Consider the following 23399-nt stretch of genomic DNA (forward strand, 5'->3'; position numbering starts at 1 on the left):
TACATTTAAGTCTTATATTTATATTTAAGTCTTTTATCCATTTTGAGTTCATTTTGATGTATGGTGTAAGTTGGTGGTCTAGTTTCATTTTCTTGCATGTACTTGTTCACCTCTCTCAACACCATTTTTTGAAGGGCCTATTTTTGCTCCATATTATGTTCCTTCCCCCTTTGTCAAATATTAACTGACTGTACTGACTTGGGTTTATTTCTCAGCTCTCTATTCTGTTCCATTGCTCTATGTGTCTATTCTTATGCCAGTACCAGGCTGTTTGATTACAGTGGCCTTGTAGTATAGTTTTATATCAGGTATTTTGATCCCTCCTAGTTCGTTCTTCTTTCTCAAAATTGCTGAGGCTTCTGCATGGGGTTGTTTTATGGTTCCATATTAATTTTTGAAATATTTGTTCTATACCTATGAAATATGTCATTGGTATTTTGATAGGGATTGCATTGAATCTCTACATTGCTTTGGGTAGTATTAATTCTTCCAATTCATGAACACAGTGTATGCTTCCATTTATTTATGTCTTCTTTAATTTCTTTCTTCAGTGTTATATAGTTTTCTGAGTACAGGTCTTTTACCTCCTTGGTTAAGTTTATTCCTAAGTATTTCATTTTTCTTGTTGCTATAGTAAATGGGATTTTCCCCCTAATTTCTGGTTTCTGTTATTTCATTGGTGGTATACAAAAATGCCATTGATTTCTGAATGTTGACTTTGTATCCCACCATTTTACCAATTTGTTTATTAGGTCAAGTAGTTTTTTGGTGGAATCTACAGGGTTTCCCATGTATACTATTATGTCATCTGTGAACAGTTACAACTTTACTTCCTCCTTTTGAGTTTGGATGCCTTATTTCTTTTTCTTGCCTGATCACTGTGGCTAGAACTTCAAATACTATGTTGAAGAGAAGTGATGAAAGTGAACACCCTTGTCTTGTGCCTGATTTTAGGGGGAAATCTTTTAGTTTGCCCACTGTGCCTCTTTCTTTATAAAGCTATGAGGTGGCATTGAGGGCAACAGGGAAGGGAAAAGCACTGGCATTTACTGGTGGTAAAACAACTTCTTGCTTCACATATGAATTTGGAACATAAGTTTCCTATTTAGAACTTACTTCGTCCCCATGAGCACTGGTTCATAATAATGTTGGCTACAGGAGGACTAAGTGCAATACATGACCCAAGCAAGAAGGCTAGTATCAGCAAACAGAGAGCACATGAAGCTGATAGCGCAGAGATGGAAGTACCTAAAGAAGTAGAATTCAGGTTAAAAAAAATAAATACACATACACGCACACACACAGAGACTATCTCTCCTCTCACAGTTCTTGTCAGATAAAATAGAAACCAATAAAGATGATATAACACATGAATCGGGATGATCTAGTAAATATGCATCAAATCTCTACATTGCAGAGAATACAGTTTTCAAATCATCCACAGAAGGTATGAAAATTAAATATATATTAGGCCAAAAAATAAAACTTTAATACTTACTGAATAACAGGCTTCCTAAAAAGCAGTAAGGCAACATTCTTTGACCACCAAACAACAAAACTGGAAATAACTAACAAAAGTAGAAAGTAGAAAAATTTGGGCACTTTCCTAAATAATCATGTGTTCAAAAGAAAATCAAAACTGCAACTATTTAAACAGAATATAAAAAATCTCTGGGATTCAGCTAAAGCTTTAATGAAAAGAAGTCACAGCTTTCAATGCTCTAATGCTAAATTAGAAGGAAAGGAAATACAAAATTTAAGTATGTGACATATGGTGTACATGGAATCCAAGAAAATCAATTGAAAAATATTAGAAGTACGGAGAAATTTCATTTAAATCTATCTGATCCAAAACCTCTGCTCTTAGCCAATATGCCTTGCTGTTCCCTGGTCTTTAGTTTATCAAAGGAGATGAGGAGTTTTGTCCCCTCTGCTTACTTCTACACAATCCAGTAAGATTGTTATCGAGAAGGTTGCCTGATTTTTCAGGCCAACTTTGAATAGGATCCAGTGAAAGAATGAATGAATGAATGAATGTGAAGAAGAGAACAGTATTCACAAACATTTGCCGTAGTTCTAAGATAATCTCTTTTAATAATAATCAAATGTGAACTGTCAGTTCTTATTAAAAAGGTATAGAAAAACTACATACTAATCATTAGCATTATTAGGCCATTCTCTTAAAAGTGCAAGTAGAAAACAAGTGACATAGTTAAAGTAAAAAAAAGTGAATGTCAAAGTCTAAAAAATATTAGTTTTAATATCAAGATTTAACTCAGCATCTGGATGTGAATTTAACCTTGTTAGCCCTTCTCAGCTAAATATGCTAAGAAATCCATGTGAATTTATCTAATGGGCCAACTAGCTGTAAGATTCCATGAGAGAAGGAACTGTATCTACCCTGTTCACAGCAATAAGCTCTGCATCGGGCATGTAGTGTTCCTTAGTAATCCATGTTAAATTAATGAATAGTCAGTCATTTCTGTTAGTGAACAATGACAAATGACAGATTCAATATTCTTATACTTACATATTATTTCCTTGTCCTTCACTGTTACAAGACCTCCACAATTAAAGTTTAAAGTGACAAAATTGATTTTTAGCAATTAAAAAGTATTGTTGACATATCCTCACATTTATAAGATCTGAAAATGTTTTCCTTATAAATATTTCTTGAGAAAGGCTTATTATATTAAGAAAATTGTCTCATTTACTTATAAACTTTCAAAATTCTAGGTCTACTATATTTGAATTCCTCATTTCCCTTCAACTTAGTGACCAGCATTATCAGCTTACTCTATTTTTGCCTCAAGCTTTAACTGATTATATTCTTTGATTTCCTTACCATGGTGTAGATTCCTTTTTAACTATGAATCTTAAAAGCGACACTAGCTGCTTTTGTTCCTTGGAGGGGTTTTTTTTTCTTTTTTCTTTTTTTTTTTTCCTCAACAGGATAATTATATTCTGTTGTGCCTTTATTATGGTGTCTTTTAGGATCTTCTAACCTTGTACACTCTTGGGCTCTATTTAATAGTGAGCTCCCTCCTCTACTCTCCACACTAAACCATGCTCATTAGGTTTCTTAATCCTCCATAATTTGCTTTCATGAAATTTTATACCTTTCAGTTGGTGTGCTCTATGAGTCCATTTCCTTAGTATAGCTATTCCAAGCAGCCCAGAATCAACAAGCACTAAACATAAGCTTATTCACTTTCTGAGCCAACATGACTCTACAGAAAAAAAAAAATCTTTGTTTTGAATGTTTATGGACCATGAAACTATACCATTTAACTTGGTATTTCATTTTCTCACCCAAACAGTGCCTGAGAAGGTTAGAACCGCAGAATTAGACACCAGGCAGTCCTTAACATTCAGTTATAGGCCTCAGGTCTTTCTTGGTCAGAAAACTATTCTATTTTAATGGAACAGATATAACAATATCCTGATGTTATGTAGTGACTAGTAAATTCCAACTATATCTTTGTCTCATACCCAGAATTCAGAAGAGAAAAACATCTTTTTTCAGTTATTCTGCAAAAGCTCTGCTTTTCCAAATGGGTTGTTTTTAAAAGACATGTGCATGTTCTTGAAACTTGACTACACAGCCAACTCTGGACTTTTCAGCAGTTCGCCCTCTGCTTTCTCTTCCATTCTACTCATCACTAGCACCTTTGCTGAGGGGTCTGTACAGAAGGGCCAACAGAGCATATATTTGGTTTTTTGTTTTTAATTTCCTAGGGACTTCAGTTAAATTTTTAAAAATTTGTTAATGCAGACAATTGTAACTTTATAAAAATAAATAAATAATTTAAAAAATAAAAATCTGTTAATGAATTGAAAGAGTTAATGAAGTTTCCAAAGGTGCCTAGCTTATTCAAGCCAAGTTTACACTGGAACCCTGTGCAAGTTAACTTGTGATCCTCCCCATCCAAATGATAGAAAGCAAAGCCACTAAGTTCTTTATTTAATTGGTTTGCATCCACACACTGACCTCCAGGGCTCTGTTTACATAGCCTATCATGCAATATGCTCCACAGTTCCCTGCCTCTTTCAAAAGCGTGTTTCTCCTGAGATTTGATATATGGCTTTCATGTTTAATCACTACATTAAACTCAATGCTCTGCTTCCTCCAGCATCAACTAACTTCCCTTCTTGGGCGGTGGGGAAAAGAGCACAGCTTCTTGCTACTTCTGAACATAAAAGGAAGTCTGTTTTACTCTATTAGTAAAATCGCCAACTACACACAATCATAGGCAAGCAACACTAATACATCAACTAGGAGACAGTACTAAAATGGAAACCTAAAAGCTCCTTTAGAAAGATTGCTCTCAACTGTCAAAGCCGAAAACTTTAGACAATTGGGTTATGCTAAACCAACAGAAATGGAGTTTAATCAGTATATAAGTCAGTATGTAGAGGACACAGCTAGATGGCAGCTTAAGTTTTAGTCAAATTAATTGAGGATAGAACATTCTTTGGGTTCCCAGGTCAGAATTAATTCAGCGCCTCTGCCTTCTGGTTGAGGTTTTCTTAACCTTCACCATAAAAAGAACTTTAATCTCTTTAACTGAATGTGTACATATTAATGCCACAATCCTTTCCGTAAGAATTTATATGTGACCCAAATTTTTGTTTAATTTTAAAAATACACATTTTTTAAAATAATTGACCTCCTTCAATAAGTCAAGACAGTCCATCATTTCTAGGTTTTAAAACTCATGTGAAATATTTGTATTTTACATTAAAATATTTTAAGAAAAAAAGAAAAGTGAAACAAATGTGGAAAATTCTTAACAATAGCAAAATCTAGATGATGGACATATGGGTGCTCATTATATTACACCCTCTGATTTTATATGTAGTTGCAATTTTTTGTTACAAAAAATTTTGATACATCAGAAAACAAAGTTATTTCTGGACTTGCTTTTGAAGAAAAAAATTGACACAATTTTAATAAGAATTTTAATAATTTTAAGTCTCTTTCCAGGTTGATCATCTTAGTATATATTCAACAACTGACATTTTTTACCATGTGCTAACAATGAAACCTTTCCTTCCTCCTGAATCTCACTCCACAGCCTGAAACTCATTTACACAAACCGCAAATGTGCAGTAAGCGCTGCATAAATTGGCTTCTTTACTTGAAAAGAAAAAAATCTGTGTGTGTGTGTGTGTGTGTGTGTGTTGGATGTATAATTTTACTTTAAATGCTTTCTTTTCTGCCTAGTCATTCATTGACTATTATATTTATTTTTAAGGGTTTTTTCCTTAGAAAGATGGCATCTTCCTTCATGTAAAAATCTCACTTTGTCAGGAACGCTGTTACGGCTGTACATAACATTAAACAGAGTTAGTTGACTTTTTGTATTTGATGAACAATAGAGAATCTGAACCTATTAAAGTCATACATTTAATTGTTCCAATATGCTACCTTTTTTCTAACCAAAATTTGCATGATATAAAATGCCAAAGATTGCATTTCTAACTTTGTCAGGATTCCTTCATTTGACAGATAGTAAGCTAAAAGAGTTTATAAGAAAAAAAAAAAACGATGTTTCTTAACTTGAAACCACCTAAATTCTTTCCACAACATATTTAATTTAAAAAAACAATCTTTTAATCAGTATTCCCCGTAAGATTTTTCAGAATACAGAACTGTATAGTTTTCAGAGACATGCAGATGTTGTCATGATAGGCATTAAAAAAATTAGGACTTGAAAAAAATAAGAATCATGAACAAAATTTTTGGTCACAAAAGTGAAAGATGTGTGTCTGTACAGATGTTATAACTATTTTCAGAATAAATACTAACCCTCGTACAGGAATTCAGCAGCACACTTTAATTTGGATTTGAAAATTTAACATAAATTTTCTGACTTTGACAATAGCTGCCTAATATTTCAGTTTTGTACGCTATTTCCAGGTTTTACCTTCGAAATGAACCTAGTGGACTTTTTCATTTTTAAAAGCTATATTCCAGATCCCGAACCTAAAACCGATTTTCAACTTGATGTTTAGGAAATTAAATCAGATCATAACGAAGTAGGGTCTTAATAAATATTTGGTGACTGGCAATGATAAAAAGACAGTTTTATGTAAAAATTCATTCTTCATCAATTTTATTCATTTATTTTTATTATACTTAGAGATTTTTAACTACTAAAAATGACAAAGATTTTTTACCCTATTTTGAAGCACCTCCTACAAATCAATAAAAAGTCAAATAGTTGATACAATCCACCAGGCCTTTAGTCTCCGTATAGTCAATACTGTAAACCAGAAATGCTTGTCTCATAGTATCAATGTCACACGTGATTCAGAAGCCTCAGAACACACAGAATGGAAAGATTTTTGGAATCACAGTTCTCAAATTAGGTGAAATTGCTACCTCAAATGTTCAGACTTCTTATTTATAGAGTCTCACCAACTTGGAAGAATTCATAAATCTATACAATAAAATAAAGAAGATTTTGAAGAAAAAAGGCATGTTGGCTTCGTAACACCACTGTCAGAAAATATACATATAGTCTTAGTTCCTTTGCGAACATCATAAACAGAAACTTCTCTAAAAGTTAAAACACAGTGGAACTCAAGCCAGAATAGGAATGCTACTTTTAAATTCAAGATTTACATATTTTTTCTGGAAATTATTTTTCCTGGAATTAAACATTAATGTTTATTTATCTAGTAACAGTTCACTAGAGAGCGTAATTCCTTAGCACTGTACATAAGGCAATTTCCGTGCTTTAATTATAAATACCATCAGAAACTCTGAAGCTCACAAATATAAGCAAATGACACAGAGACCCAGCCAAACAGAAGGATTATAAGGCTGTATTCACTCTTAATGGGAAGAAACACCTAATGAGGCTGATATGCCACTGTTTGTGAGTCTTGATAGATACAAAATGACGGCTTCGGGTGGCCTTAATTTTCCACTACTACCTCAATAAAATAAGAAATAACTAGTAAGTCATAGATAAATATCTATTTCTATTGGCTAAAACTCTTTACAGTTTGCTGGATCAGATGTATCTATTACCCACATTTGATGACAAGTCACTTGCAGAGAATGTTCTCTGCAAATTATTCAGGATGCTTTGTCCACTGAGAGACTAATACTCTATTTTGAGAAATGACTATGTACAACCCCCACCTCTGCTTTTAAAATAAAGCTGCAGATAGAGAGCATTTAATGCTTATTGCAGAACTATCAAGAATCCCAGGGTGAATATCTCAAGTTATGATTCCAAGCAGCTAATACCCCTGCTTTGAGGTGAGGTTCATGTTTTGAAAAGAGACTGCTTCGTCTGTTTAAAATCAAAATGGTTCTTGATCTGATGAATTACTCCTCAGAGAATAATGTAAATAAAATATACTCAGAAAAACATTATTAATGTAAACATACCTGAACCAGAGTCAAATTTGGTTTCTGACCTGCAAAGGGAAAGACATTTTTTACAATATGAAAATTGCTTGTTAAAGAATAACTGTTATTTTATGGGGAGACTGGGGGGCAGATGCGACAGTTATAGATTTCAGAACATTGGTCAACAAGTAAAATAGCTTTTTTAAAGTGTAAATATATATTTATTTTAACCATTTGAAATGCATGCATTGCCCTAAGTCCCCTAAACACGCACATATCCACAGAGATAGCACAATATGGAAAAGATATTAAGTTTTTAGCTTGTTTTTCAGAGAAACAGGGTGAATTATGTAAAAAACAAAAAGCGTCCAGACTCTACAGATTAACTTGTTTCAGTAATGTAATAAAGCAAGAAGAAAACTTAAATTTAAAACTATCCTCTTAACTTGTTATTAAGATTTTCAATTATTCAACACCAAGTAATTTTTCACTAAGTTCTTCACAGAGTAAATGAACCTAGTAACCCCATATGTTTAATAAGTAGGAGAAAAAAATCTGAGCCCTTGTGGGAACATTATGTTTCAGATATAGGTTAATACTGGTTGTAAATTCAGAAGCCTTTGAAGTTCTCAGTTCAGCTGTGGGAAAACTTCTGTTAGGTAATTACTCTCAAGATGCTGCTGATGTGCTGTCAAGCAGAATTAACCCTAAGACTAGGCCTATCTACACAAGCTACTCTAAGACAGCATTGTCTATATCTAGCTCTCAAACCAATTAGTGGGCATGCTCCAGTCGGATTTATATCACACATTAACAATCAATAGCATATATGTTCACAGCTGCCACCCCAAGATACAAGAACCGACCAGCAGGAGTCCTGTTAAAGGATGTTACATTGACAGAGAAGTTTTTTTCCCCCTCTGGGAAATGTAGTTAACTAAGTGGGAAAGGAGGTTTCTTTGAAATGATGCCAGGGTACCAAAGCACTTTTGGAAGCCATGGTTTTCTTTACCTAAATTAGCATCAAGAGAAGTCATCAAAAGGGGGAGGGGGAGAGGATAAGCAAGAAGCAGCCTCTTTTGTCATAAAAATTCATTTTCTCATGTATTCCCCAATAAAGTTCCACCTGATGCTTAAACAAAGTCAGTAACTCTAAGAACAAAAAATTATTATTATAACCACGGTTATCAATAAACACCACTGTAGTCTAGGTCCACACTTTTCCCAAGCCCTGGGCCCACCACTGTCTGCATCTCAATACTTCTCTTACATGTCCCTAACTCCTTCAGGAAGAAACCCATTTTCATTTTTTTGCCTGTTCTGGAAAGCCCTGCCTTATGCCTCTTTGTTTCCGCCTCCCTGAGCATTACTCTAGACGATAATGACCACACATCGTCCTGCTGATTTCCTTGCCTATCTCACCTTCCCCACTACACTACATCTTGTTAGCCTTTGTAGCCACGGCACCTACATAGTGCCTACTGCTTGTGTGCAACAAATATCTGTTGAGGAAAACTTCTGCCTCCACATACATCCTTATCTCCTTCTTACATGTACTTCTTTATGTTCTTCCTTCTGTCTAAGGTTCCCTCCTACTTATGTCCTAAAATGCATTCTCTCATCTCCCTTGAAACCAGGCTGCATTGATTACTCCTCTCTCTGCCATATCTTCAGCATCTCGGTCTCCACAGGTTCTTCCTCTCTTCCCCTCAGGAGTGCTCCGGGATTAAATAAAAGCCTTTCTTCCAGACTGTGACCTGCCCTCGTCCACCCTCTTTCTTCCTGACTTTCCAATCAAGTTTATTGAAAGGACAGAGTATACCCTATGTTGTATGTCATCCTTTCCTGATCTCCCAACACAGTCGCTCTTTGAACCACTATGTCTGTCCTTGCTAAGTTTATCAATAGCTTCCCGATGCTAAATCCAAAGGCCCTGCTATAGTCTCTACTTTACCAAACTTGTCTCCAAACTAACACACAATACTGCTTGAATGTCACACTGCAAACTCAAAGGCCACATGTACTAAGCTAAATTCATTTTCTTTCCCTCAAATATATTTCTCTGCTAATTCCCCTATCATTTAAGTTGGAAATTTGGGTGTTATCCAAGTTGTTCTGCACCCCAATATCTAATTAGCTGCCAAGTCCTGTTGATTCTACCACCTTCCCTTCACCTCTGTTCTCACTCTAACCATCTTTAGGCCTATCTTTGAGTCAATAATCTCATAACCAGCATCCCTCCTGCTTTTCAATCCATCACCTAATCAGCTGCTAGATGTTTCCAAAACATCAATCTGATCACATAAGTAGTGTTCTTCAAACTGGGGTCACAAGTTGATCCACTAGTAGATTATAAAATCAACTTAGTGTATTACAACTAGTGCTTTTTAAAAAAACTGAAATGGAATAGAAAAGACAAGAATTCACTTAATACATTGAGAATATGTACAATTTTGCACAACTTTTAGGCAAATGTACATGAATGTGGGTGTGCATGCTCACACGTGTATACTGAGCAGCACTACCATTACAAGTGAGCAGAAAGCCCTCTGCTCTGGCCCTCCTCCGGCTGTGTCCTCCTGTCCACCAGTCAAGGAGACCCCTTTTCCATCTGAAGCTCCAAGTACTCGGGTCCCCAGCATCCCCTACCCAAATGGCACTAAGCTAGCTTCTTCAGCCTATGTCAGCCCTTTCTTCGGTCAGGTGTGCTGCTAGCATGCGCACCTCAGCAGAAGGGGTAGCCTAAGACTGTTACTTGAAGAAGGAAGTGTGGACCTTAGGGCAGAAGGAAGAGGGAACAAAGAGGGCAGGGCGATATGCTTTCCCTACTCCTCTGTGTTCCTACTCAGAGACTTCTTAATTCAAACCCTCCTGTGAGAGTGGGGAGCTGAGAGCACGCAGGGCAGAGGTTCCCCCTGGCCAAGATTGGTGTGGTCTAGATGGCCTTGAAATTCAGGGGCCTGGCTGGTAGAGACAGGAGAGGAGCCATGAAAAAGCCCTGCCCATGACCTGGCTGGTGTGGCTCAGTTGGGTGGAACCTCCTTCCTTTGTGGGTTCGACTCCCAGTCTCCGGTGCAGTTTTTCTCTCTCTCCCCTTTCCTCTCTCTAAAAGCAGTGAAAAACTGTCCTTGGGTGAGGGTTAAACAAAAGATATCCACTCGTTTACTGATGAAACTGATTTTTTTACTTAGGCTGTTTCCAGCATTTGGCTGTTGTAAATTGTGCTGCTTAAAGAAAGAAGAAACAGGAGTTCCTACCTTGTGCGACAGCATTGATGGAACTGGAGAATATTATGCTAAATGAGATATGCCAATTGGTGAAAGACAAATCCCATATAATCTCATCTATAAGAGGAATCTAATGAACAAAATAAACTCCAAGGAAAACAAAACCAGAGGCACAGAAGCATGGAACAGACCGACAGCTGCAGGGGGTGGGTGGGGTGTGGGGAGGTAGGTCACTGCGGAAAGAAGGGTAAGTGACTAGACAAAGAACTTGTATGAATGACCCATGGACATGGACAACTGTGTAGGAATTGACTATGGGAGCGGAGGTGGGCTGGGCAGAGGGGGGCAGAGAGGGAAAATTGCGTACAACTGTAACAGAACAACAATTAAAAATTTTAAAAGGAAAAAAATGTAAAAAAGAAGAAAAGACCCTCCTCCAATAAAAAAGAAAAGAAGATCCCATAACCATTGGAAGAGAAGGCTGAGGAAGCCTTTTCCTCTTCTTTTCCCATTTGGCCTTGTTGCTGTTGTCCCTCCATTTCCCCAGGATTAATAACAGCATTTTGGTGGAAAACAAAATTAATTTTAAATTTGTACCCTTCTCATTTATTTGGTATGAATGGTTTTACATGAAGTCCTTAATGTTTTTGTTATGAGATATATTTGTCAAGGTAGGTTGGTATATCCTTTTCTAACAGTTTACTGACTTCATTTATAACTTTTAAAATAATTAGCTATATCATGTGCCCATTTTTCCTCTTGCCCAGGCCTGCAAATGTGTGAACCAAACCTGGTAATAACTCATCATGTAAAAAAGTATGTTATACTATGGGCCATAAACAGAAAGTTTGAAAGGTACTGACCTGGGACATCGAGTTTACACTCTGGTGCATGGAATATAAGGGGTCCACCATGGCCTGGTTCTCCAGCTCCATCTCTCATCTACGCTGTATCCTTCACTCTCACCAAAATGAACAACCGCTGTTTTATTTCACAGCCTGCATCCAATCTCCTCAGCCTTCTCCCAGCTCATCACTGACAAACTTTTACTCAACTATCAAGACTCACCTCAATCCCCTCAGCATCTTGCCTGCCCTCCTCCCCTCCCAGGGCTCCTTGCTCGCCCCTCTGTTACTCCACCATATGGGGCCTGACACGCAATCCCCACACTGCATACCACAGACACAAAGCTCAGTGAGGCACAGACTGGGTCCCATCCATCTTCATGTTCCCAACGCCTGGCACAGCCCCAGGCATTTAAGAATTATTAAAAATTTGTAGTGGGAACAAATGAACAAATGAATCTGTAAATTAGTAGAAGGCCAAAATCAAGATATAGTGACAAAAAAAAAACTCTATAAAAGCCTCTTGAGATATTGAAACTCGTAACAGAAAATTTTTATTCCTCAGACCATCTTATATTCTCTACAGAGAGAATATAAGCTGGTCAATTTGTGAAATATATACATAAAGTGCAGAGAAAGCATCTTCACAGACTAATCAATGCCCTTGGGTATCAGTTACTTATATTTAAAAAGGAGTATTTTCAGAATTCTCAGGCTTCAAAAAATACTAAAACTTCAAAAAATACAGCTACTCTATTAATAATTAAAACAACAATAGAAGTGAACGCTATCAGTGTGAGAGGTAGGGGACATTGGTTCTCTGGTGTCAGCTAATTCAGATTTCTGTCAGATTTCACATATATACACACTCACAGGGACACACAGTTCCCCTCTGCATATTATGCACTAACTTCTATTCATAAATCCTCTTTAAGAAAATAAGTAAATATAGATAAGAACAAGTGGCAAACATGAAAAAGAATTCACAGTACAGACTATACAAGAGAGGCAAAGGGTTCATTCATTCCAAACACCTTCCTTATGTGCTTATTTTCAGTACTATATTATGCTGGATGGGAGGGAGATAAAAAATGCATAAAGTAAGGTTATATGGGGTATAAGATGCATAAATATAATTGTCTACACAGACACCCATTTTAACCTTTGATTTCATACTTAAACATTTAAGCTTGAACCTATTCAACCAGTTCCTTTGGCAATTGCCAACAGATGGTGAATACAGCATAAGTTATTACTGTCTTCCAATTTCCACCCTCTCCTTTTTTATTTTAGAAATACAATCTTTGAGTTTCATGGCTGCCTAGGTAAGACAATTTTTCCCAGCTCTGCTGTAGCTAGTTGTGACCAGGTGCCTACATTCTTGCCAAAAGGATACAAGCAGAAGTGATATGTAGAACATCTGAATTATACCCTTAAAGGGAGTGACAGTATTCCTCCCCGTATTCCTTTCTTCTACCCATGGCTGGAATGCAGATGTGATTCCAGCAGCTGAAGCAGCTGAAGCAGATCTCATAGATCATGAGAGAGAAGCTGATAGAGCAACAGCCTTTGGCCACCCCTTGGGCCAAAGGTACACACACCAGTAGTACCATACCAATACCAACTGTTGCCATGTTTAATCCACTATTAGTTTGAAGGCTTGTCAGAAAAGTTATAAAAATACTGACACATTTAAAAATCTGAAACTAGAACTTCCAATTTTTTAACTTGAAAAAAAACATAAAAGGTAGATGCTAGGGAAATGTAAATATTACTATTACTTTTTAAATAATTAAAATATATACTATATACATCCTTTGCATAATAAAGGTGCAGATTTTCAAAAGAGGGGAGTTTTAGTCATTGCTTAGGTAATGACTTAGGACTGCTTAGGGTTCTGCAGTCCTAGACAAATTTATAAAACTACTGTTCTCTGTTTATAGGAAATAACCCAGTGTCCATGAAAGTTCTATATGTATTGAATTTGGAACACTGTACACTTGAAACTAATACAAAATAGTGTTTTTTAAAAGTTATTATCTTATTACATTTTAAATTTTATTGTTTCCTGAGGAACCCATGAAATGTCAGAGAATAGTTTTTTGCTAAATGTTCAATGGTATTTTTAAAAATGGAAATCACATTACGTGTGAACTATATGTTAAGAAAGTCAGTGTTCCAAAAGGTTTCAGACAACATGCAGAAGAGTGTGGGTGCTGTTCTTACTGTTTCTAATTGATGTCACCTGAAGATTCTAGATACAGAACATTACTAGAGGGAAGGAGTAGAAGGGACAGAGTGATTTTTGCCTGCAAGTGCATTACATATGACAACTCCATACCAAGGAATTTCTAGGACAGTCTGGGTCAAATTACCTATCCTGATATCCCCTTCGAAAACCTGTGGTACATTTGCACAACGGAATACTACACAGCAGAAAGAAAGAAGGAGCTCCTACCTTTTGTGACAGCATGGATGGAACTGAAGAATATTACGCTAAGTGAAATATGCCAGTTGGTGAAAGACAAATACCATATAATCTCACCTATAAGAGGAATCTAATGAACAAAATGAACTAACGAACAAAATAGAACCACAGGCATGGAAACAAGGAACAGACTGAAAGTGACCAGAGGGGAGGGGGGACAGGGATAATGGTGGAAAGGGAAGGGACTAGACAAAGAACATGTATGAATGACCCATGGACATGGACAACAATGTGGGAATTAACTGTGGGAGCGGGTAGTGGGATGGGTGGAGGAGGGCAAAGGGGGGAAATTGGGACAACTCTAATAGAATAACAATTTTTTTAAAAAGCATAAAAACTTTTCAGAAATTCCAATATTTCAGGATCCTACCTACATGTCTAAGTATTTCTTCTTACCCCTACAAGTAGTTCAAAGACCTTCATCAGAGCAGGGGCTAGTAATAATTGCAGTAAACATTTCCATGCCTTCTTTCGCTATATAAACATAATAAGCTTCCTCTACCTGGCGACCTCCCTCCTACTCCCCTTCACCTACTCTAGGATCCCTTCACCCCTCTGCCTATTTAACTTCTAAAACCTTTCTCCACATATTAGCTTAATTACCAATTCTTTGAAGGGAGAATGACCAGACTAGATTAAATTCCTTTGATTTATACTTTTATATCACCAGTCAATCCTTCTTTGCAAATTGTCATTCTACATTTGTTCATGTGGTTATTTGATCAAATTAAAAGAGTTCAATAATTGTGGCAGACATTACTTGTGCCTAATGGCCAGTCTCCCTTTACCCTAATAACAGAACTCCATTTTTTGAACTGTACTAAAAATGTGTCCACCCCAGAAATGAATCATCAGTGAGCTAAGGGAATTGTGGCAGACAGGCATGTAAGCCAGGTCTGAGCAGTAAGAGATACAGGGAAGTCTGCTGGGGATACTTCTTGGAAAGATATTCTCCATGAAAAGGACAGGGGTGATTTAGGGATAAGACCTTTTTTCCACTCTCTCCCTGTTTCATGCCTTTGAAGTTATTCTATGCAGGGATATGACACTTAGAATTGCTGTCACCATCTTGTAACCATGAAGGAAAGGCCAAGAAAAATCACAGAAGTGCCAACCCAGAAATCTGGTATTGTTCATTCCAGAACAGCCCTTCTCTGGAGTTTTGCTGAGTTAGTCAAATCTGGCATTGTTAGGCCACTTTTACTTAGCTATTTCTGTTACTATTAACCCAACATATTTTAACTGATATTGTTACAATAGCAGCATTAGGTTATGAACTATCTACTTATTTTGTCTAAAATTTAGGTTTCTGCATTACATATTTATGATAATGATGCGATAAATACAAAAGACAGAAAATTACACAGAAGAAAAAAATGAATTTGAATATTTAAAAACACATTAGCTACTCCAACTAAAAACTGAGAAAAAGATACAAATAAAAGGTGCCCACTAACTGCATGCTTGATTTGTTTAAAACTGAGAAATATAAATTAAAAAATCAGAAATACAGAAATCAAGGTAATCATGAACAAAAAAGCAAGAAAGTCCCCTCCTGTGTTGCTTAAAGAAGCCTCACACGAGCCCATTAAAGAGAATCTTCGGGTTCTGTTACCACGAGTCATCATTTCCTCTTCATTAACTGACACACTCTTCCACTGGGCACAGTGCTACGGACGGCATGCCCGTGTAAATTCCTGTTCCCTACAGGCACACTTGTGCTTCCACTGGTACTGTTTTTCCTTTTGTTTTGTTTTTCTCTTACCCAGCCGCTGGCACTTTCACTGGGATCACGACACCCTGCTACGTTGGAGACTTTATGCAGCACAGTACTCTATACAGCATTTAATATTGAGGTAACAGTCATGGAAAAAGCAGCCAACGGACACAGACAGACCAGAGTCTAGTCACAGGTCTTGGTGACTTTAGATAGGTTAATTACCACTCTAAGTCTCAGTTTCACTATGTATAGCATGGGACAATTTATTTACCTTTTACAATTTTTTTGTGTAGATTAAATGAGATGTTGCTATAAAGGGCCCAGGACAAGACCTGGCACATATCAGAAGTTGAATAAAAGATTTTATCTAAGCAATGATACTAAATAAAGTTTACCTATGGTGACAAGTGCAACTAGCAACTTTTAACTAAGTAAAAAAAACACACACACACAATATTAGAAAAAGAAAGAATGTATCCCTCTAGTTGAGATCTTACTTGGGGTGCAATTTTAATATGAGTGTCAAATGATGTAGAAAACATAAGAGGGAATAGCAATAAAACAACTGAAGAAACTGGAAAGTAGTTGAGAGTGAAGGCTAATGGAAAGTAATTAAATGACCTGATTACACAATACGAAAAAGGAATCTTATTTGCCCTTAAAGAACAAAGAAAACATTCTCTAACTAAATTAGTTGCACAATGTACTTTAGAGCATATTGGAATAAGAACCTGGAGACTGGGATTCTAGATTAGAAACCAGGCAAGTCATTTTGCTATAGTTCCCAAGAATGAAAAAGAAAGAGAAGAGGAGAGGAGAGCACAAAGGAAACAGTGAGTGTGAAACCATTAAAATTTGCTCTGTAGAACTCAAAAATCCAGATAGATAAGACTGAAAGAAATAGAAAATCCTAAGGTAATTCTTGGCTCCCAGGTTCTACGATTCTTCTCTAAGACACATTGATAACTGCCTTCTTTGAGTTCCAATATCATTTCCTGCCTGTATGATTTATTGCACTTAATTATATGTTTCCTTTAAAATAATTTAATTGTTTCTTGTGTATATATCTCTAGAGAATACAAAGCTTTAAAAGTAAAATTCATTTAGCTATTGAAAAATAAATTAAAAGTGCTACAGCTCAAATAAACAATCTAACTTAACACTTAAAGGAACTTGAAAAAGAACAACAAAGTTCAAAGTGAGTAGAAGGAAGGAAATAAACATCAAGCAGAAGTAAATGAAATAAAGTCCAAAAAAAAAGATATAAAAGATCAATGAATCCAAGAACTGGTTCTATGAAAAGATAAACAAAACTAACAAACCTTTAATCAGATTCATCAAGAAAAAAAGAGAAAGGACCCAAATAAATAAAATCAGAAATGAAAGAGGAGAAATAACAACGGACACAAAAGAAATACAAAAGATTGTAAGAAAATATTATGAATAACTATATGCCAACAAACTGGACAACGTGGACGAAATGGAAAATTCCTAGAAAAATAAAATCTCCCAAAACTAATCAGAAAGAATCAGAGACTCTGAACAGATATATTACACCTAATGAAACTGAAGCAGTAATCAAAAAATCTCCCAACAAACAAAAGCCCTGGACCAGATGGCTTCACATGTGAATTTTACCAAACATTCTGAGAAGAACTAACACCTCTCCTTCTCAAACTATTTGATGAAAATTCAAGAGCAGGGAAGGCTCCCAAACTCATTTTACAAGGCCAGTGTTATCCTAATTCCAAAACCACATTTGACAATGTCTTGGCAAAAGACATTGCCAAGAAAGAAAATTATAGGCATATATCCCTGATGAACACAGATGCCAAAATCCTCAATAAAATGTTAGCAAACCAAATCCAGCAAGGCATTGAAAAGATCATACACCATGATCAAGGGGGATTTATTCCGGGAATGCAAGGTTGGTACAACATTCGCAAATCAATAAATGTGATTCACCACAGAAACAAAATGACAGCTAAAAACACATGATCATATCAATAGATGCAAAAAAAGCATTTGATAAAATCCAGCACCCATTTATGATTAAAATTCTCAGCAAAGTGGGATTAGAGGGAACATACCTCAACATAATAAAGGCCACATATGACAAACCCACTGCCAGCATCATACTCAATGGGCAAAAACTACAAGTGTTCCCCTTAAGATCAGGGACAGGGATGTCCGCTTTCACATCTCTTATTCAACACAGCACTGGAAGTCCTAGCCACAGTGATTAGACAAGAAAAAGAAATAAAAGGCATCCAAATTGGAAAGGAAGGTGTAAAACTGTCTTTATTTGCAGATCACATGATACCATACATAGAGAACCCCAAAGATTCCACCAAGAAACTTCTAGAACTGATAAATGAATTCAGCAAACTAGCAGAATACAAAATTAATATCCAGAAATCAGTTGCATTTTTGTAAGACAATAATGAACTAACATAAAGGGAAATTAAGAAAACAATCTCTCGGCTGGAGTGGGGTGGAGGGATGGGGAGAAAATGCAGACAACTGTAATTGAATAACAATAAAAATTTTAAAAAAGAAAAAGAAAACAATCTCATTCACAATTGCTACAAAAAGAATTAAATACCTAGGAATAAACCTAATCAAGGAGGTAAAAGACCTGTACTCAGAAAATTATAAGATACTGAGGAAAGAAACTGAAGAAGATACAAATTAGTGGAAGCACATAATGCATTCATAGATAGGAAGCATTAACATCATTAAAGTGTCCATACTATCCAAAGCATTCTACAGATTCGATGCAATGCCTATCAAGATTCCAATGACTGCCCTGGCTGGAGTAGCTCAGTGGACTGAGTATGGGCCTGCAAACCAAAGGGCCGCCGCTTTGATTACCAGTCTGGGGCACATGCCTGGGTTGCAGGCCAGGTCCCCAGTGGGGGGAGTGTGAGAGGCAACCACACATTGACATTTCTCTCCCTCTTCTTCTCCTTCCCTTCCCCTCTCTCTAGAAATAAAATCTTTATTAAAAAAAAGATTCCAATGACTTATTTCACAGAACTAGAGTAAATACTTCAAAAATTTAAATGGAACCACAAAAGGCCCCACAGTGCAACAGCGATCCTGAGAAAGAAGAACAAAGTTGGAGGAATCACACTACCTAATATCAAACTATAGTACAAAGTCATGGTAATCAAAATAGCATGGTACTGGCATAAAAACAGACACATACAGCAATGGAACAGAAGAGAGAGCCCAGACATCAACCCACACCTTTACAGTCAATTAATATTTGACAGAGGAAGCAAGCACATACAGTGGGCTAAAGACAGCTGATTGAATAAATGGTGTTGGGAAAATTGGAAAGATACATGCAGAAAAAATGAAACTAGATCACATTCTTACTCCATAGAAAATGCTAAATAAAACAGTGTTAACAAGAATAGAGTATATGTTTCTGCTGTGAGCTGAATTGCGTCCTCTCAAAATCACATGTTGAAGTTCTAAACCCTAGTACCTCAGAATGTGACCATATCTGAAAAAAGAGTTTTTCAAGTGGTAATTAAATTAAAATGAAGTCATTCAAGTAGGCCCTAATCTAATATGACTGGGGTCCTTCTGAGAAAAGGAAATTAGGACGCAGACACACACAGAGGAAGACCATATGAAGACACAGAGCAAAGACAGCCAAGGAGAAAGGCATTAGAAGAAGCTGACACCTTGATCTCAGACTTCCAGCCTCCAGAACTATGAGACAATAAAGTTCTGATGTCTAAGCCACCCAGTCTGCAGTACTTTGTTATGGCAGCCCTAGCAAACTACTACACTTCATTTCTTCTTCAGTCACATATTTAGTAACCTCAAACCTCCAATAAAAGCCAAAAACCTAGAAATTAGATGGAAATAAAAATGTCTACAGCTCCTATATACTTTCACCCATTTTAGGTACTAAATATATTTGATTTCTCCATTCTCTCTCATTATTTTAACCATATTCTGCCTAAGTGCTTTACCCACATTTTGACCATTGGGCAGCTGCTTCTGTAGATTACTAGAGACCACCCGTAGGCATACCATAAGGTCCTGATCAATGGGCTCTTTGTCTCTTCATATCGCTGTGGTAGAACGTTTCCAATGGTCTTGCCTGGTCCTTTATACAACAAGCATTGTGAGCATATTTGTCATGCACTCTCTGGGGGATGAGGCAAACTTGGGAAGTAGTAAAATTTACTGCCCTACATCTGTTTTACAGAAAATATTTGTTTGCTTACCTGGAAATTTTCATTTCTACTCTAGGTTGTAATCAGAAAGAGAACAACAGAAGTTGTGGCTAGCAGGTTAAGGCTAGACACAATAATTGGCAGATCTAAAATTTTAAAGAGACAATAAAAGAAACTCGAAAAAGAAAAATCCACGGTTGACTAGTGTAGAGGTAACCTCGACAGATACCAATGGGAATGAAAAGACAAAGGAAAATCATCCCCTAGACTTTACAGAAGTCTATAGGAATTCTTAAAAGGACAAGCAGAGCCCTGGGTAGCTTATTAGGGCCTAACTGCACCATTGTTTCATAACACAGTTTAATAACTAGTATTTATAATGATAGCTACAAGTCATGAAAGTGACCATTTAATCATGCCATTTAGTGAGACATGTAAATATGTTATTTATTTGGCATTATATTTTAAAAATCATTAGTTAATAATTTTAGCGTTAAAAGAGATGTTTTGATTGGCTAAATAATATATTTATCCAGAGCCCTTCATTTCACTGTACACAAACAGAAGCAACACAAAATTACAAAGAGAAAACATTAATCAAGAATAAAGAAACCATGAAGAAAAATATCTGATTTCCAGTCTTAAGCCCACTCTTTGCTTCAGCGAAACCCTCAAAAAAAGCCATTTGGATCTTAAAAAGTCAGGTGTGGTGTTTTCTTTTCAAAGTAAGGAAAATAATATCCGTGACTCCACATAAATTTGGGGGAACAAATGAAATGATTGGAGCATAGGAAAATGTTATAGGAATGAATTTTCCTTGAGAATTTTAGGATTACACAATTCAATAATTAAATTGAATACAGGAATTAATTTTCATAAGAATCTTTTTTAAATTACTTTATTGTTGTTCAATTACAGTTGTCTGCATTTTCTCCCCACCTCTCCTCCCTGTCCCAGCCAAACCCACCTCTCTCCCCTGCTTCCACCCTCTCCCTTGGTTTTGTCCATGTGTCCTTTATAGTAGTTCCTGAAAACCCCTCTCCCCACTATCCCCTCCCCACTGCCCTCTGGCTATTGTTAGATTGCTCTTAATTTCAATGTCTCTGGTTCTATTTTGTTTGATTTTTTCTTTTGTTGATTATGTTCCAGTTAAAGGTGAGATCATATGGTATTTGTCCCTCACTGCCTGGCTTATTTCACTTAGCATAATGCTCTCCAGTTCCATCCATGCTGTCGCAAAGGGTAGGAGCTCCTTCTTTCTCTCTGCTGTGTAGAATTCCATTGTGTAAATGTACCATAGTTTTTTGATCCACTCATTTGCTGATGGGCACTTAGGATGATCTTAAATTCATTCATTATTTTACTTAAAAATTTAGCATTTTGTCCCGGTTGGGTAGCTTAGTTGGTTGGAGCATTGTCCCATACACCAAAAAGGTTGCAGGTTCGATTCCTGGTCAGGGCACATACCTAGGTTGCAGGTTCAATTGCCGGTCACGGAGCATACAGGAGGCAAAAATTTAGCATTTCAAGTTGGAGCAATTAAAACCCAGCCTAAGGCAAACTTTCAAAGGCAAATGGATGAGAAAGTCATTGATTCTTTTTTCCATTCATCTGTTACACGTATGTATTGAACATTGAGCATGTGCAGGTACTGTTCTAGGTTCTTAGATACTAAAACCAAGCTCACATGTTGGTGAAGAGAATCAGGTAGCAAACAACTACATAAATTGGATTATTTCACATAGAGGTTTACATAGACTACCTTCTGTAATAAAATCTAGAGAGCAAGGGGATAGAGAGCTCCTAGGATGGGGGTGAAAAGCTATTTTAAATAAAGTCATGAAGCATATGCTTTAGGAAGAGATTACATTCCAGCCGACACCTAAAGAAGGAGCAGGAACCTACATGCAATGTGGGCGCAAACGGCATCTTTGGTAGAGATTCCAAGTGAAAGACAAAGGTGAAAACCTAGACTTGGCATGAAGGAGGAGGAGAAGAAGGGGGACAGAAGGAGGCAGGGAGAGAAGAAGGTGCAAATAAAGGCCACTGTATCTAGAAAGAAGTGAAAGAAAAACAGAAGGGTAAGAGATGAAGGCAGAGAAGTAGACAAAGGCCAGATCACAAAAAGCCATTGTAAGAACTTGTGACTTCTAAATGTGCAAATCACCAGAGGCTTTAAAGAACAGATTATAGTCTTACTTAAATTATTTGTGTCCTCACTCTGTTTTGTGAAGAATGAACTTCAGTGGGACAACAGCCAAAGCAGAGAGCCCACCTAGCACCCAGATCTTGGCATTTAATACTATTCTCTAATAATAGGAACCAGGGCCCCTTGGAGAGATGGCTTTTTCTGAGACTGGAGCACAAAATATACAAGATGAGCCTACAGCGTCAAGTAGTGCCAGAAAGTAAGGAAGGGCTCAAAAAATCAAACACACAAAGAAACCCCTACATTGATGGGCATATGTCAAGGGCACACAGAAGCAACTGCAAGAGCTCCCAATAGCCAAAGCTGGAAGAGTATGAACAACAAAACAAATAAAGTAGCACTGGATTATAAGTCAAAGTATAAAATAAATATTCATGAGTCCACATTGATATAAATGAATGATTAATTAATTAATTCAATGAGAGAACAGACACAGATCTCCCTTTCAAGAGAACTCCAAATTATTTATGTAGATGCTCCGTCCTCAAGATCTCAAGATGGGGAGCACAACTCAGCACTCCTTAAGTGTGGGCTGGACGTAGTGACTTCCTTCCAAAGAGTACAGTATGGAAAGCGGGCAAAGAATAGCTTAATGGTGAGGAAACCTAATAAACCCTACCTCAGCCATGTGACCAAGGCCAATATCAAAAGTGATGTCGTGTTGATGATAGATACCCTTGATTGGGGACGATGAAAGTGGCATTTTACTTCTTTGATCTTCCTCCCCCAAACCCTTAACCTCAGTCAAATCATGAGAAAAACATAAAAATAAATACCAACAGAGGGGTATCCTACAAATACCTGACTAATACTCCTCAAAACTATAAAGGTCATCAAAACTAAGGGAAGACCGAGAGACTGCCACAGTCAAGAGAAGCCCAGGGAGACATGAAAACTGAATGCAATGTAATGGCCCAGAAAGTGCCCTGGAACAGATGAAGGACATTAGGTAAAAACTAAGGAAACAGGACTAAAGCATGAACTTTAGCTAATAAAATGTGTCAATGCTAGTTCACAAACTGTAATAAATGTACTATACAAATGTAATAGGGAATACTGGGTAATGGAGTGTTTGGAACTCTGCACCCTCTCCTCAATTTTTCTGCAAATCTAAAACTGTTCAAAAAATAAAGTCTATTAAGAAAAAAAGCCAGAGAGACTATTACAGTAGTTTGGATGACAGATGACAAAGATGATGGGGAAGCAGGGGATATGGTGAGGAGTCAAATTCAAAATACTCATATATCTTGAAAGTAAACAGCACAAAATGCGGTGGCAGATTAGATGTGGAAAGTGAGGGAAAGAGAATAATCAAAAATGACTCGGGTTTTTGCTTAGGTCA

At 36.8% G+C, this 23399-nt stretch overlaps 1 protein-coding gene across 2 annotated transcripts in view; it reads right to left on the reverse strand.

The window, feature by feature from the left end:
* MSRB3 (methionine sulfoxide reductase B3) overlaps positions 1-23399 on the reverse strand; it is a 165175-nt gene that overhangs the window by 70312 nt on the left and 71464 nt on the right. For both annotated transcript variants that reach the window (XM_053921208.2, XM_024576410.4), the window contains exon 5: positions 7409-7437. In XM_053921208.2, coding sequence (XP_053777183.1) covers positions 7409-7437 — 29 coding nt within the window. The remainder of the gene's footprint in view (positions 1-7408; positions 7438-23399) is intronic.

This window comes from Desmodus rotundus, chromosome 3, assembly GCF_022682495.2.
Source record: "Desmodus rotundus isolate HL8 chromosome 3, HLdesRot8A.1, whole genome shotgun sequence".
NCBI classification, from domain to species: Eukaryota; Metazoa; Chordata; class Mammalia; order Chiroptera; family Phyllostomidae; genus Desmodus; species Desmodus rotundus.